This window comes from Salvia hispanica, chromosome 5 (genome assembly GCF_023119035.1).
Source record: "Salvia hispanica cultivar TCC Black 2014 chromosome 5, UniMelb_Shisp_WGS_1.0, whole genome shotgun sequence".
In the NCBI taxonomy this organism is placed as follows: domain Eukaryota; kingdom Viridiplantae; phylum Streptophyta; class Magnoliopsida; order Lamiales; family Lamiaceae; genus Salvia; species Salvia hispanica.
This window is the reverse complement of record NC_062969.1, coordinates 15,183,057-15,195,360: the sequence shown is the minus strand read 5'-3', so window position 1 is coordinate 15,195,360 and position 12,304 is coordinate 15,183,057. Positions and strand designations below refer to the sequence as shown.

Genomic DNA, 12,304 nt, shown 5'->3' with positions numbered 1-12,304 from the left:
ACATTATGTATACCTAAAAAACTCTCCCTCTTTAGTTGACATCAACCACCACGCCCGCTATATGGATGCACGGCTTCTTCAAATTAAGGAGTTCCGGCAAGATCACCGGGGGTGATGGAGACTACCTTCCGACGATAGGTCTGAAATGATGGTGGAAAGTTTTCTTCATGGAATCGGTGAAACTTTGGGTTATAGGCGTCCCCATAGCTTTTCAGTTGCTATGTCATTGTTCAACTCAACAAACTTCTTCATGTCACCATTGATTTGCTGTCTAGGTGTATAACAAGAAAGGGAAATTGCAGGTTGAGCAGACAACGGAGCGGTTGAAGAAGTGGGGAGGCCAACAAACTATGATTAGGATGCTAGTCTTCCTATGTTGCTAAGGAAACAAATGTGCATCTAAATTCACAAGTTGCTGAAAAGGGAAGCTATCACACCTCAATTAGGAAAATTGGTGTATTGAAAGCTGTTAGGTAGCAGCCTTGTGCTTCTTTGGCATGCAATAGCCACCAACAACACAAGCATGTTCGAGAGTAATCTGCTTAGCTGGTTTGAACTGTTCTGCTTGTAACTTCTTCACTTCCTGTGCAAACACAGCCTCAGCAGACACTGTCAAGTCTATGCAGTTTGCCTGAATGGGAAGTACAGAACAAACAAAATGTAAATCTTCATCAACTACACAAGTATAGTTGGCAACACAAACCTTAATTATCGTAACGAAGTGGGCTCCGGCTTTCAAGTAGTATGATGCATTTAGAGCAAGATCATTGCCTGCACAAAATATTAGTAGTATTCTAAGACTCATTTCTACCAAAGTCGCCTAATGCAATCAAACTATACAAAAAGTAAATATAAAACAAACAGAAAGAAATATAAAAGAAAATCTGTTTTATGGGGCTTGGGGGTAATGGTATGTGATATCAATCAAGAAAATAACTATTGTTAGGAAAAAAAAATACTAACAAGAATGCATCAGAGACTCAGTTGCATCACCCATGATCTCTTGAAGGGGAATCCGAGTAATTCCTCATCTGCGTAGCGATATATTACTTGAAAGCAACAGGAGGAGAAAGAATCTGTTATTAAGAGAGCAGCAAAAACTCAAAATGACATGTAGAAGGGAAATGGAAACAGCAATCCATTATTTATGCAAAGTTCTTGAGCAAGCATGAATGTATGACTGGGAAAATGACGAGGAGAAAGCACTTTGATAAAATATTATAGAGGACCGAGACCTGGTCAGGCTGAGCAACATCAGAAAATATAACATCAACCATTCCTACAGTACTATGAAGTATGATAAGTATATATTGGCAATAATGACTACCAAGGGAGTAAATAGTAACTTTGATAAGTATTTTTTTCAATTATCTGATTAATTTATATTTAGAAAAATTGAGTTATATGGGAGCTGAAATTTATAAATTTTTTAAATATTTTTATACAGTATTTACAAAAGTCATAAGATTAAACTCAAATATTTTAATTTTAAAATGATTTACGAGTTTTAACCTTATTTTTAAAACCTCATAAACCCTCCGAAATTCTAACTACCTTTCTCAGTTCCTTTCCACACCCAGGCTGCGTGTGCAACAGAATGATGATTGCTCGGTTTATTCCCAAATCTGCACAATTTCATCGATGTCTATCCCTAATTTCCTCCGCACGCAATTCGCAGCTCCAAATCCCCTAATCCCAAATCCTAATCGCATTTCATCGCCTCGGCCTCCTCATTTTTCTTTCTTCTCCACCGGAGGGAACAATGGAGGCCATGATTCCACCACATCAACCACCGATTTCTGGAAAATGTCATCGGAAATTGACCAAGATATCCACTCCGTGTTCTCCATGGATCCCGGCGATCCGCGGGAGTTTGGTGGAGGGGACGACGAGGGGCCAGTTGAAGATTATACACCGTGGAGTTTTTCAGGGGAAGGGAAGGAGCAACCGGGTGATGATTTGTTCGGCGGCGTTGAATCCGACGGAGAAGAAATTGGGATTGCTAGTTTAGGAGATGGAGTGGGATTGGTTGTTGAAAAGAGTGAGGAGGAGAAACAGCTTGAAGCCGAGGCCAAAGCTTTGGCTGATGCTCTCAAAGGTCAGTTTTTTGGTTAGTTTTCTTGTTACTTTGTGTTTTTAATTGAGATGTATATCCAGATTATAATGAATTTGATTTTTGTTGATTGTGACATGTTGGGGTCTGATCTATAGAGATTCCTGAGGCTGGATTTTATGTTAGTGAATGCTGTTTCAGTTATCCTGTTTGCTTGATCAAGTTTATTTGTAAGAGAAGTTGAAATAGCTATACTATGATTTTTTGCTCTCCATTTTCTGAAATTTTGTGTGCAATTGGCCATTATTTAGCTAACAATTTACTTTCCTGAAACCAATCAGATAATAAGTTGAAGTAATTCACATGTACGTTTGGTGATTTCCCTGTTGATATGATGGTTTTAAATTAATTAATGTGAACTTGGATTACTGTGAGCCAATTGGTTCTAAATGTTCCATCATTTTAAGATACATGTCTTAGAGAGAAGGAATTTTTTGGGAGTACAAAGGGATTAACTGCTGTATCTTCACAATGCACTTCCTGTCGACAGGTGCACGAAATTGTAAAAACTCCTGGAATATTACTCGAGTTGATTAATGTTCCATAGGAGTTAGTAAAAAATTTCCCCAGCTATAGCGTGTGCCGTGTGCTATATTATTCAACTTAGCGCTACAGAGCTACATTATAGTTGATTCCTGTCGGATGTTGAGGGCTTTTAATAACTAGTTACAATCTTAAATTTTCTTCATAATAAAGGTCTTTTTGTCCAGTGAATACTTTTCCAGAGAACAAGTTAACATTTTATCTTTTTTCTCCTTTTACTGGAGGTCATTGATAGAGAAGCCTTTTTTCTAGAAAATTGTTCACATATTGTGATGATTCTTGCAGGTTCGGATCTTTCATTTGGTGACCTTATATTGGCTTCTGGGATAACAGATGAGATGCTGGATAGTTTAATTGCACTGAAGGACTTTGAAGGCATTCAAGGACTACTGCCTCTATCTGAAATAGAGGAGAAGCGTTATGAGAAGAATACTAAAAAGTCCGGCAGAGCTGAAATAGAGCGCCAAAAACAAGAGGAAGCTGCCAAGGCACGCGTCAGGAAAGTAGACGAGAAGGGGAGGTCTTATGGAACAGGGAGAAGGAAATGCAGCATAGCTCGTGTTTGGCTTCAGCCTGGTGATGGAAATTTTATGGTGAATGACAAAGAGTTTGATGTATACTTCCCTATGCTTGATCACCGTGCTGCTCTTCTTAGGCCTTTCTCTGAAACAAAAACATTGGGCATGTGGGATATCAATTGTACTGTTAAAGGAGGTGGCACTACAGGTCAGCACTAGATTTCTATTGAACATCCTTTTACGGTTGATTGATCAAACTTTTTATTATGCGTTTGGAAGGTGAGTTCATACAACACATATCCTCTGATTAAGGAGTACTACCATAATCTGGACTACAAAGCTCTGATGTTATTTTTTTAACCTCCCTTATATAGCAAATGTTATTTTCTCACCATGTTTTGATGAATTCAACTGAGTGGTTGACTTGAGCTGAGTGCTTCCTTGTGCTAATCAGTCTCTTGCTATCATTCTATTAGCTTTGGTATATCTGTTAAGAGTTTTGGTTCTGTTTCCCACCTGCATTGTGTGATTTGTTGCCACTTAAGATCTTTGGATTAAAGTTGAAATACAATTGAGTTTGACAGAGTACCGTTGACCTTCAAATGCTATTTTGTGTATATGAAAAACATTGAGTTTAGCCACCAGACGTGCATCAGCTAGACTGCTCTATTAGTATATTTTTTTCCTGGAAATTTTGAATTTCCAATATATGTTCCCTTGCTGTAGATTAATTAACACATGAATGAACTTTGCAGGTCAAGTTGGAGCAGTCCGATTGGGCATCAGTAGAGCATTACAATGCTGGGAGCCAGGAATGCGCCCTCCTCTGAAACAAGGTTTAACTTCTGAAACCGGATTCATGTTTCTTGTCCACAATGTTTGACCATTTGCACGCCCTGTTATGTTGAAGCCAGCGAAAGTTTAGCGATCAACTTGCAGTTCTAACATTTCCCCTATACAACTTAAATTATGGTCGGGACATTTTCCTCTAACCCTGTTTTTGATGTCTCTTCAGCTGGTTTTCTGACGAGAGATTCAAGAGTTGTGGAAAGGAAGAAACCTGGTAAAGCGAAAGCTAGGAAAAGCTTCCAATGGGTCAAACGTTAACCATTTTGCAGTCTTCATCTATGTCTCCAGTTATACAGAAGCAGTGCTAGTTTTTGCTAGTTTTTTTATCAATATGATATAAAGCTAGTTAGGTTTGCCGTTTTTGTAATACTTCCTGTAGCCCCAACATTTGTTCCGGGGCTTCTTGATGTTTCAATGTTCATCGTCTTCCCCACCTTTCCGCGATTATGTGATGATATTAGAGCTCACTGCCTTCGATTCTTTTTTTAACCATCGTCCGCGCCCGATACATCGTCTGCGGATGATGCGCGGAGGATACCCATCGTCCGTCGCAGCATCCGTCACTGTGGACGACGCGGACGATGGAAACGCGTTTCGTTTTTTTTTTTTTTTTGAATTTTTTCAAAAAATTTTCTTATTTAAATACTACTATTCACTACCATTTCACACATTCCAATTTCACATCTCTTCAATTATTCTCTCTCATCGTCTCAAAAATGAATCCCGACATCTACGATTTGAGTACATCGGATGGCTGCAGACGGGCCTTGACTCGAGCCTTGTTCGATGCCGTTAATGAAGCCAAGGCGGAATACTTGGCACAAATGCAGCGGGAGCAGGCGGCGGAGGTGGCGGCGGCGGAGCGCGGGTCCCTCGCCCGATACAACGTCGGACGTTTGTCCCCCGCGAGCACGACATAGCGCACGAACGTTTGTTCGCAAATTATTTTGCCGAGAATCCAAGGTGGGGCCCGAATGTTTTTCATCGACGTTTTAGAATGAGCCGAGATCTTTTTCTCCGCATTGTGCACACGTTGGAGGGACGTGATGAGTACTTCCAGTATCGGGAAGACGGGATCGGCAGACCCGGACTTATGCCGTTGCAGAAGTGCACGGTTGCGATCCGTCAGCCAACAGCGGATATGTTCGACGAGTACCTCCACGTTGGGGAGACAACTAGCTGCGAATGTCTCAAGACTTTTTGTAAGTTAGTTGTGGAGGCTTTTGGCGACACATATTTGCGACGCCCGACTGCTGATGATTGCCAGAGCCTAATGCGGATGCACGAGACGGTGCACGGCTTCCCTGGGATGCTAGGGAGCATCGACTGTATGCACTAGCAACGATGGAAGAACTGTCCGACGGCCTAGAGAGACCAATTTACTAGCGGCTACAAGGGCAGCCACCCGACGATGAGCCTAGAAGCCGTCGCTGACCACCGCCTCTGGATCTGGCATACCTACTTTGGTGTAGCCGGGTCGAACAACGACATCAACGTCCTCAACTCATCCACCCTATTCGCCGATCAGTGCAGGGGTCGCGGTCCGGCCGTTCAGTTCACTGCCAACGGCCGCACACATCATATGGGGTACTACTTGGCCGATGGCATATACCCAAGGTGGCCTGTTTTTTTGAAGACGATCAGCTGCCCAATTGGTGAGAGGAGAGTCTTGTTTGCGGCAAAGCAGGAGTCCGGGCGGAAGGATGTGGAGCGGGCTTTTGGGGTGCTCCAATCGCGGTGGGCAATCGTGAAAGGTCCGGCGCGTTTCTAGTACAAGGAAGTCATCGCCGACGTCATGTATGCGTGCATCATCATGCATAACATGATAGTCGAACAAGAACGTGGACATGTCACCGATTGGGTGGATGATGAAGCCGGATCTAGCTCCAGCACGGCGACCTCGCTTGTCACTCGAGGATTACCAACTGGCTTCGGTGCGGTTCTACAGCGACAGGCCTCAATGCGCAACCAACAAGACCATACTCAGCTCATGACCGACATGATTGAAGAAGTTTGGAACCGCAACCGCCGCCGTTGAGAAATTGTAGTTTTTTTATTTCGTATTGTAATGTTTGAATTTTAATGAAATGAAGTTATTTTTCCAAATTTTGAAGTATTTAAATATTCAAATAATAGATAAAATGCTTATGGCGTCGCTTAGGGCGGGCTATAGTCCGCCCCACTGCAAGTGGAATAGGAAGAGGATAAAATGCTGACGTGGCGATATATAGAGCGTCGCTTAGGGTGTCCCATTGTGAACGCCTCACTGGTACTTGATTGGCAGTGAGTGATTTCTTTTTGAGTTTGATAAACGTTTCTCAACTATTCTATTATTGGGGTGAGAAATAAACTTTAAATATCAGTGATGCTGATGCAAACCATAGTGAATGTTTGTTTAAATTGTATATGAAATAATGTACAATAGACCATATTCATATATACAGATAAAATGATTTACAGATTTTTAGAAAAAATATAGATTGGATGCAAAATACTGAACACTTGGACTTTCCTTCTTGTAGAATGGACAAATGCATTTGTTAAATACTACTCCCTCCGTCCCAGAGAAATTGGCACACTTTTCTTTTTAGTTTGTCCCACAAAAGATGTCACATTTTTCTTTTTGAAAAAAGTTCTCTCTCACATGAATATAAAAATTATATTTTCTCTCTCCATTTAACACACAAAACAAAACCTCCTAAAATTCTGTGCCATTTTCAAAGTATGCCAACTTCTTTGAGACGGAGGGAGTAATATTATTGAGACTCAGTATTGATGAGATGCAGACAAGATTCAGATAACTTGACCAAAATGCTACGTCATTGAAACTCATCATATTAGCATTCAAATTCATAAGCTAGACTATTAAAATCTAGGGGAACCCAAATGTGGCACAATCGATATTTACTCATTAAAGTTTAACCCAACTAAAATTATAACAAATCAATAATTATAAACATACAAATAATCGTATATAAATCCGTAGCCCATAAATAATATTGAATGCCATCACGGTCATATATACATGTCATTTGAATTCAGATTTAAATTACTACTACTAACGAACCATAATTATTTAGTCGGTCTTATTTATATCTATTATTCATGAGTATTTACTAACTAACCATAATTGTTTAGCCGGTCTTATTTAGTTCTATTATTCATAAATTGATCTTTACTAACTAACCGTAATTATTTTAGTCTTTCTCGTATAGTCTGAATTTTCTGGTAGTTTCATTAATTAGAATTAAAGTCTGCTTTATGTCGTTTAGAAAAACCTGTTTCTTTCTATTCTGTTTAGAAAAATCCTTAAAGACAAATTAGAATTCTAAGCTTAATGAAAATGAATAATCATTAAATGGTTCCAACGAAAGGTATAAATTTGAGGACGATACAAAAATATATGATGTGAGAAACAAAAGTCCACGTAATAATCAAGTGAATCAAAACTCCCTCGGATAATGAGATTTGACATTTTTTTTCCAGCGCCATACATGCCTTGTATTCTAAGAAAAGCAGAACAACCCTCCCCACGTTGTTTTCGAGTATTTTCAAACCAAACCTAGCCTAGCTAAATCTTCCACGACCATTTACTCACATAAATGTAAATTTATTAATTTACACCTATTCATTTGTCACCTCATATTTTCCAACTTTCACCTCATTGGAAATTAAACAATGAACATACGACTCTCTTCTAAATTAAGTAACCAAAACGCAAAAAACAAAAAAACAAAGCTACGTACAACAAAAATATGAATCAAGAATAAAACTAAATTTCTTTGGTCTTTTGTTTTTTGACGGACTTATCTTGCTCGCCGCTTTTATTGGATTGAGCATTTCTCTCAAATAAAATAATAATAATAATAATAATAATAATAATAATAATAATAATAATAATAATAATAATAATAATAATAATAAAAGTAATCGAACAAAGGGGCCATAAGTTGAGTCAATGAGAAATATTCTTCCCACAAGACAATATTCTCCCGGCTAGCACTCTTCCCAATATCAGATCGGAGTAGTTTATGCAGTTATGTTTTATAAGGTAATTCTTGTATTGACCCTAAGTTTATGAGGTCCTTGATGGAACATTCGAACACAAAATTATATATTGGGCTGAGACAAGAGATTCACAATGAATTATTTAAGCTATATATATGACGAAGGAAATCTAATTTACTTGAAGAAGCAAGAAACAAAAGACGGTTGCAAAAGTAGAATTCAAAATAACGAAGAGTGGCTTAATGAAATGTTGTGATTGTGAAAATTGTCAAAATTAAAATTGATTTTTCTCCATCAAAAGTGCGTTAGATATTTTGTGATAACAAAACTGCAATTGGTTTTGGATCTCATGTTAACATCTATGTATATGTTTGTGTCTCTCTGTATTTGTGTTCAAATTAGTCCTTCAAAATTAAATATTCATTTCGTTTCAACGAAGCTAACCTCACTTTTTTTTAATCCTGACCAAGATAACTTATTATTAAAAATATAAACATATAATATAGTTTTTTTTTCTTTTTCCACTTGCAATACAAAATAACATTGTGTACAATCACCATACATATTCATATAATTTTTTTAGTATAACATTAAACACGAAAATGACTTAGAAAGGGTAAGGTAGTAATTTCAATATTCGAGCCAGTTGAATTCGAAAGATATGGAATAATCTAGCACTTACCTATTCCAATCCCATTATATATAGCTGCCTGCCTATGATATCCCAAATTATCAACTCTTGTTCATCTCTACAAAATAATTAAGTGTGAAGAAGTTAATTCGGTTGTGATCATGGCGGGGCGCTACCAAGTGGAAGTGAGCATCACCTCCGCCAAAGACCTCAAAAACGTCAACTGGCGCCACGGCAGCCTCAAGCCCTACGCCGTCGCGTGGGTGGACCCCAAAGCCAAGTCCTCCACCCACGTGGCCTCCGACGGCGAGTGCGACACCTCCCCCACCTGGGATCAGACTCTCCTCATCCCCTTCGACTCACCCATCGAAGACTCCACCCTCCACATCGACATCGTCCACGCCGACGACACCAAGCCGCTCATCGGCTCCGCCCGCCTCCCCCTCCGCGACCTCATCGACGACGTCGGCCTCGGCCGCCGCGCCGACCGCACGCTCCACCTCACGCGCCCCTCCGGCCGCCCCCAGGGGAAGTTAGACGTCGCCGTCAGCGTCCGCGAGCTGGGCTACCGTGCGCCGGACCCTTACTATGCACCGCCGTACGGCGTGCCGCCTCCCCCGTACGCGGCGCCCTACGGCGGGGCTCCTGCTTATGCGGCCCCGCCGTCGGGTTATCCCGCGTACGGAGCTCCTCCTCCTCCGAGCTACGGGTACGGGTACGGGCAGGGTAGTTACTACGGTGGGCCCCAGCAGGGATACGTGGAGGAGGAGAAGAAGGGAAGCAAGTTTGGGGGGATGGGGACGGGATTGGCTGTGGGTGCGGTTGCAGGGGTCTTGGGTGGAATCGCGCTCACCGAAGGTGTTGATGCCCTTGAGGATCATATTGCTGATGACGTGGCGGATGATCTGGCTGATGATGCAGGTGATGAAGAAGATTATTAAAATTTAATCAAGCTTATACGTGTGTATTTTTTTTCACTTATTTGATGTATACATTTCTTGCTGCCAATCAACCTGTCCAAGAAGAAAAAATTGTGGAATAAAAAAATGTGTTGTATAGCATTATGCTCAAGAATATTCGTAATCAAGGAACCGAATAAAAGAACAAAAATTGGAATTGTGCCCGAATTAATCACAGACAAATGTTCATTTTCCTGTCTCTGAGGAAATCAAGATATGTATAGTTGAAAACACTTGTTGTCTAAAAGTTTAGTGTGTGATTGCTATTTAGTGGAGTATATGGTAAATTTATGGGATTCTAATATTGTTGCTGTTTAATTAGGGGCGGTAATAGACCTCACCACTTGACTGGAGGTCTATATATGACCTGATGCTGCCGTTTATTAACTAGGCTAACGTTTAGTAATTTTTTTATGACCTAAAAGAACATTTTTTATGAAATGTTAAAGTTTTCAAATAGCCAATACTTGTTATATAAACTTCAGCATCTTATTAAATTTACAGTCAACTTAATTCTAATTTGATTCATAGAAAATGAAATTCACGCGTAAAAATAATTTATTTCCATTTTTTAATTCGTTCTCTAATGAGGTGAGTCCTATTTTCCACTGCCAATATTTCAATAATTTAAAACTCGTGTTGTCATAAAAGTCTCTATTTTTATGGAAGGGGGGGTTAGTTTTACAAAATTATGTCATTTTCAATGTTATTTTAGTTTATCGAATGATAATAAATAAAATGTATACGCGAATCAAATTACACTGATAGTACTATTTAAGTATTTATCAAAAGCATATATAATTTTATATTTCTAAATTATTAAAAATTACTATCGTATAAATAATACTGTCACGTGAAAAAAAGAGAGAAAATAGAGGCTATGTATGGTATGAGGAGAGATATTTTTTTTTATTCAGGGTCCTCGGATAGAAAATTTCTTAATTCAGAGACCAAAAAGATGCAAAATGAAGAAATTTGAAATTCACTCTTAAATTTAATAGGCTTGCTGCAGTTATATGTACACTTATGTTACTATATATTTTATTGTACTTTTATTATTTAAAAATGAAACAGTTTTAGTGCCTATTTAGTGGATGGAATACAATAATTCATTGCCCTTAAACAAAGACATCATCCATCAATTCATATTTATCTTATTTTTATAATTTTATTCGATACATATAATAAGAATGTAAAAGAAAATTGATATAAAAAAAAGGTCCAGATTTATTTTACTTTTATTTGATACAAATTATAAAAAATTTAAAAAAAATGAGTGAAAAGTTAATGAAATGTGACGGATTATAAGAAACGAAAATAGTTGAGTAAAAAAATTAATGAAATATGAATCTATTTTTATACTCTATTAATTTTATAATAAAACTATAATTAAATTGAATTAATAGAATATAAAATTTATTTACCAAAGAAAATAAAAATAATATAAAATATTTAATGATGGACATGCTCGGATAGGCCCTTCCTCTGCGTCAGTCTTTTCGCCTACTAATTTGTGACTCATATTGGAATTAGTATTTTCAATAAATTTTCTGTAACATAGGATGAGATGGGAGAATTTATTCATCTTTCCTTCAGTGTCACTATATATAGTAAAGTTAAAGCAATGGAGCCAACCACGTATTTCCAGTTCAAACACATGGCTCCTTTATCAATTATTAAAGCAGCTTCTTTCTCTCTAGTTCATGGGAATCTAGCTACACATATAGATACACACAGTGCTCTAATATTCAAGGCATCCGATGTAAATTAAGTCAATTTTTTATACCGATTGCGATAAGATTCGAAATGCCATGCTCTTTATAAATGCCACAGCCAATGTGTAGTTGTAATTCTTGCAAAACACTGGTTGGACTTCAAACTATCCTACATTAGAAAATTAGAGAAGATATAAGCAATATAGTATAACCCCTTACAGTGATATCAGAGCCAAGGTTCGGCGAACCTGTATGGTCCAAAATTCGGTCGATTGCTTGCACGTTACTCTATGTTCCTGTGTAAGCTCGATCAAGATCTATTGTGACCTATAACATGTGTGGTCATGATATGAGGGGAGATTTGGTATCAAAACTGAGGGTTCGGTAGGCTTGTGTGGCTCGAAGTTCGGTCAATTGCTTTCACGTTCTCTGAGGTTTTTATGTGGTCTCAATCAAGACCTGTGGTGTGGTGGCGGGTGGCTTGTGACATGTGTATTCTTGGTCTTGTGGTTTTGGTTTGAGAGTGATTGTAGGTATTCAAACCATCTCACATCGGAGAATTAGAAAAGGTGGAAGTAATATATAAGTTCAACACCTATGCCGAGGAGTGCCCCTAAAGCAAAGTTGCAAGAGTTATACCCAAAATGGACAATATCATACTAATATGAGTTCGGATGTGCACTGCACGACCCTCACGACACTCTTGTGACAAGAATTATCTCCGTCCATGATTAAATGTCTCATATTTGACCGGCCGGGTCTCAAGAAATTATTTGACTTTATGTAGAAAAGTGGGTGGAATATGGGACCTGCTTTTATATATTGGTTTTATAATAAAATGTGAGTGGAATGTAGGGTCCACTTACCAAATATAGTAAAAGTGAAATGAGACATTTATTGGCGGACGGATAAAAAATGAAAAATGAGACATTTAATGGCGAATGGATGAAGTAAATTCTAAACAAAGG

At 38.6% G+C, this 12,304-nt stretch overlaps 4 protein-coding genes and 1 non-coding gene across 7 annotated transcripts; 3 read left to right on the top strand and 2 right to left on the bottom strand.

The window, feature by feature from the left end:
- Positions 1–7: 7 nt before the first annotated feature.
- LOC125186615 (rRNA 2'-O-methyltransferase fibrillarin 2-like) lies at positions 8–999 on the bottom strand. 2 transcript variants are annotated; one of them, XM_048083018.1, is made up of 3 exons: positions 964–999; positions 704–771; positions 8–631 (listed from the first exon to the last, which is right to left on the bottom strand). In XM_048083018.1, exons 1-3 carry the CDS (start codon positions 995–997, stop codon positions 470–472), a joined length of 264 nt encoding a protein of 87 aa, XP_047938975.1. In that variant the 5' UTR covers positions 998–999; the 3' UTR covers positions 8–469. The 2 variants fall into 2 exon arrangements, with proteins under 2 accessions (XP_047938975.1, XP_047938972.1); XM_048083015.1 differs by having other exon boundaries at positions 8–771.
- Positions 969–1,037, bottom strand: LOC125191431. Its single transcript, XR_007171115.1, has one exon. It is a non-coding gene; the product is annotated as a small nucleolar RNA snoR60 (small nucleolar RNA).
- Positions 1,038–1,566: 529 nt separating this feature from the next.
- LOC125187606 (30S ribosomal protein S9, mitochondrial-like) lies at positions 1,567–4,458 on the top strand. Of its 2 annotated transcripts, XM_048084230.1 has the most exons (5): positions 1,567–2,098; positions 2,942–3,232; positions 3,312–3,382; positions 3,930–4,010; positions 4,190–4,458. In XM_048084230.1, exons 1-4 carry the CDS (start codon positions 1,642–1,644, stop codon positions 4,002–4,004), a joined length of 894 nt encoding a protein of 297 aa, XP_047940187.1. In that variant the 5' UTR covers positions 1,567–1,641; the 3' UTR covers positions 4,005–4,010; positions 4,190–4,458. The 2 variants fall into 2 exon arrangements, with proteins under 2 accessions (XP_047940187.1, XP_047940186.1); XM_048084229.1 differs by having other exon boundaries at positions 2,942–3,382.
- A 976-nt stretch (positions 4,459–5,434) lies between these two features.
- Positions 5,435–6,061, top strand: LOC125189503. Its single transcript, XM_048086774.1, has 2 exons — positions 5,435–5,777; positions 5,853–6,061. The coding sequence occupies exons 1-2, from the start codon at positions 5,435–5,437 to the stop codon at positions 6,059–6,061; spliced, it is 552 nt and encodes a 183-aa protein (XP_047942731.1).
- Positions 6,062–8,753: 2,692 nt separating this feature from the next.
- Positions 8,754–9,720, top strand: LOC125187092 (protein SRC2). The gene has a single exon (XM_048083607.1). It carries the CDS (start codon positions 8,824–8,826, stop codon positions 9,601–9,603), a length of 780 nt encoding a protein of 259 aa, XP_047939564.1. The 5' UTR covers positions 8,754–8,823; the 3' UTR covers positions 9,604–9,720.
- Positions 9,721–12,304: the final 2,584 nt, after the last annotated feature.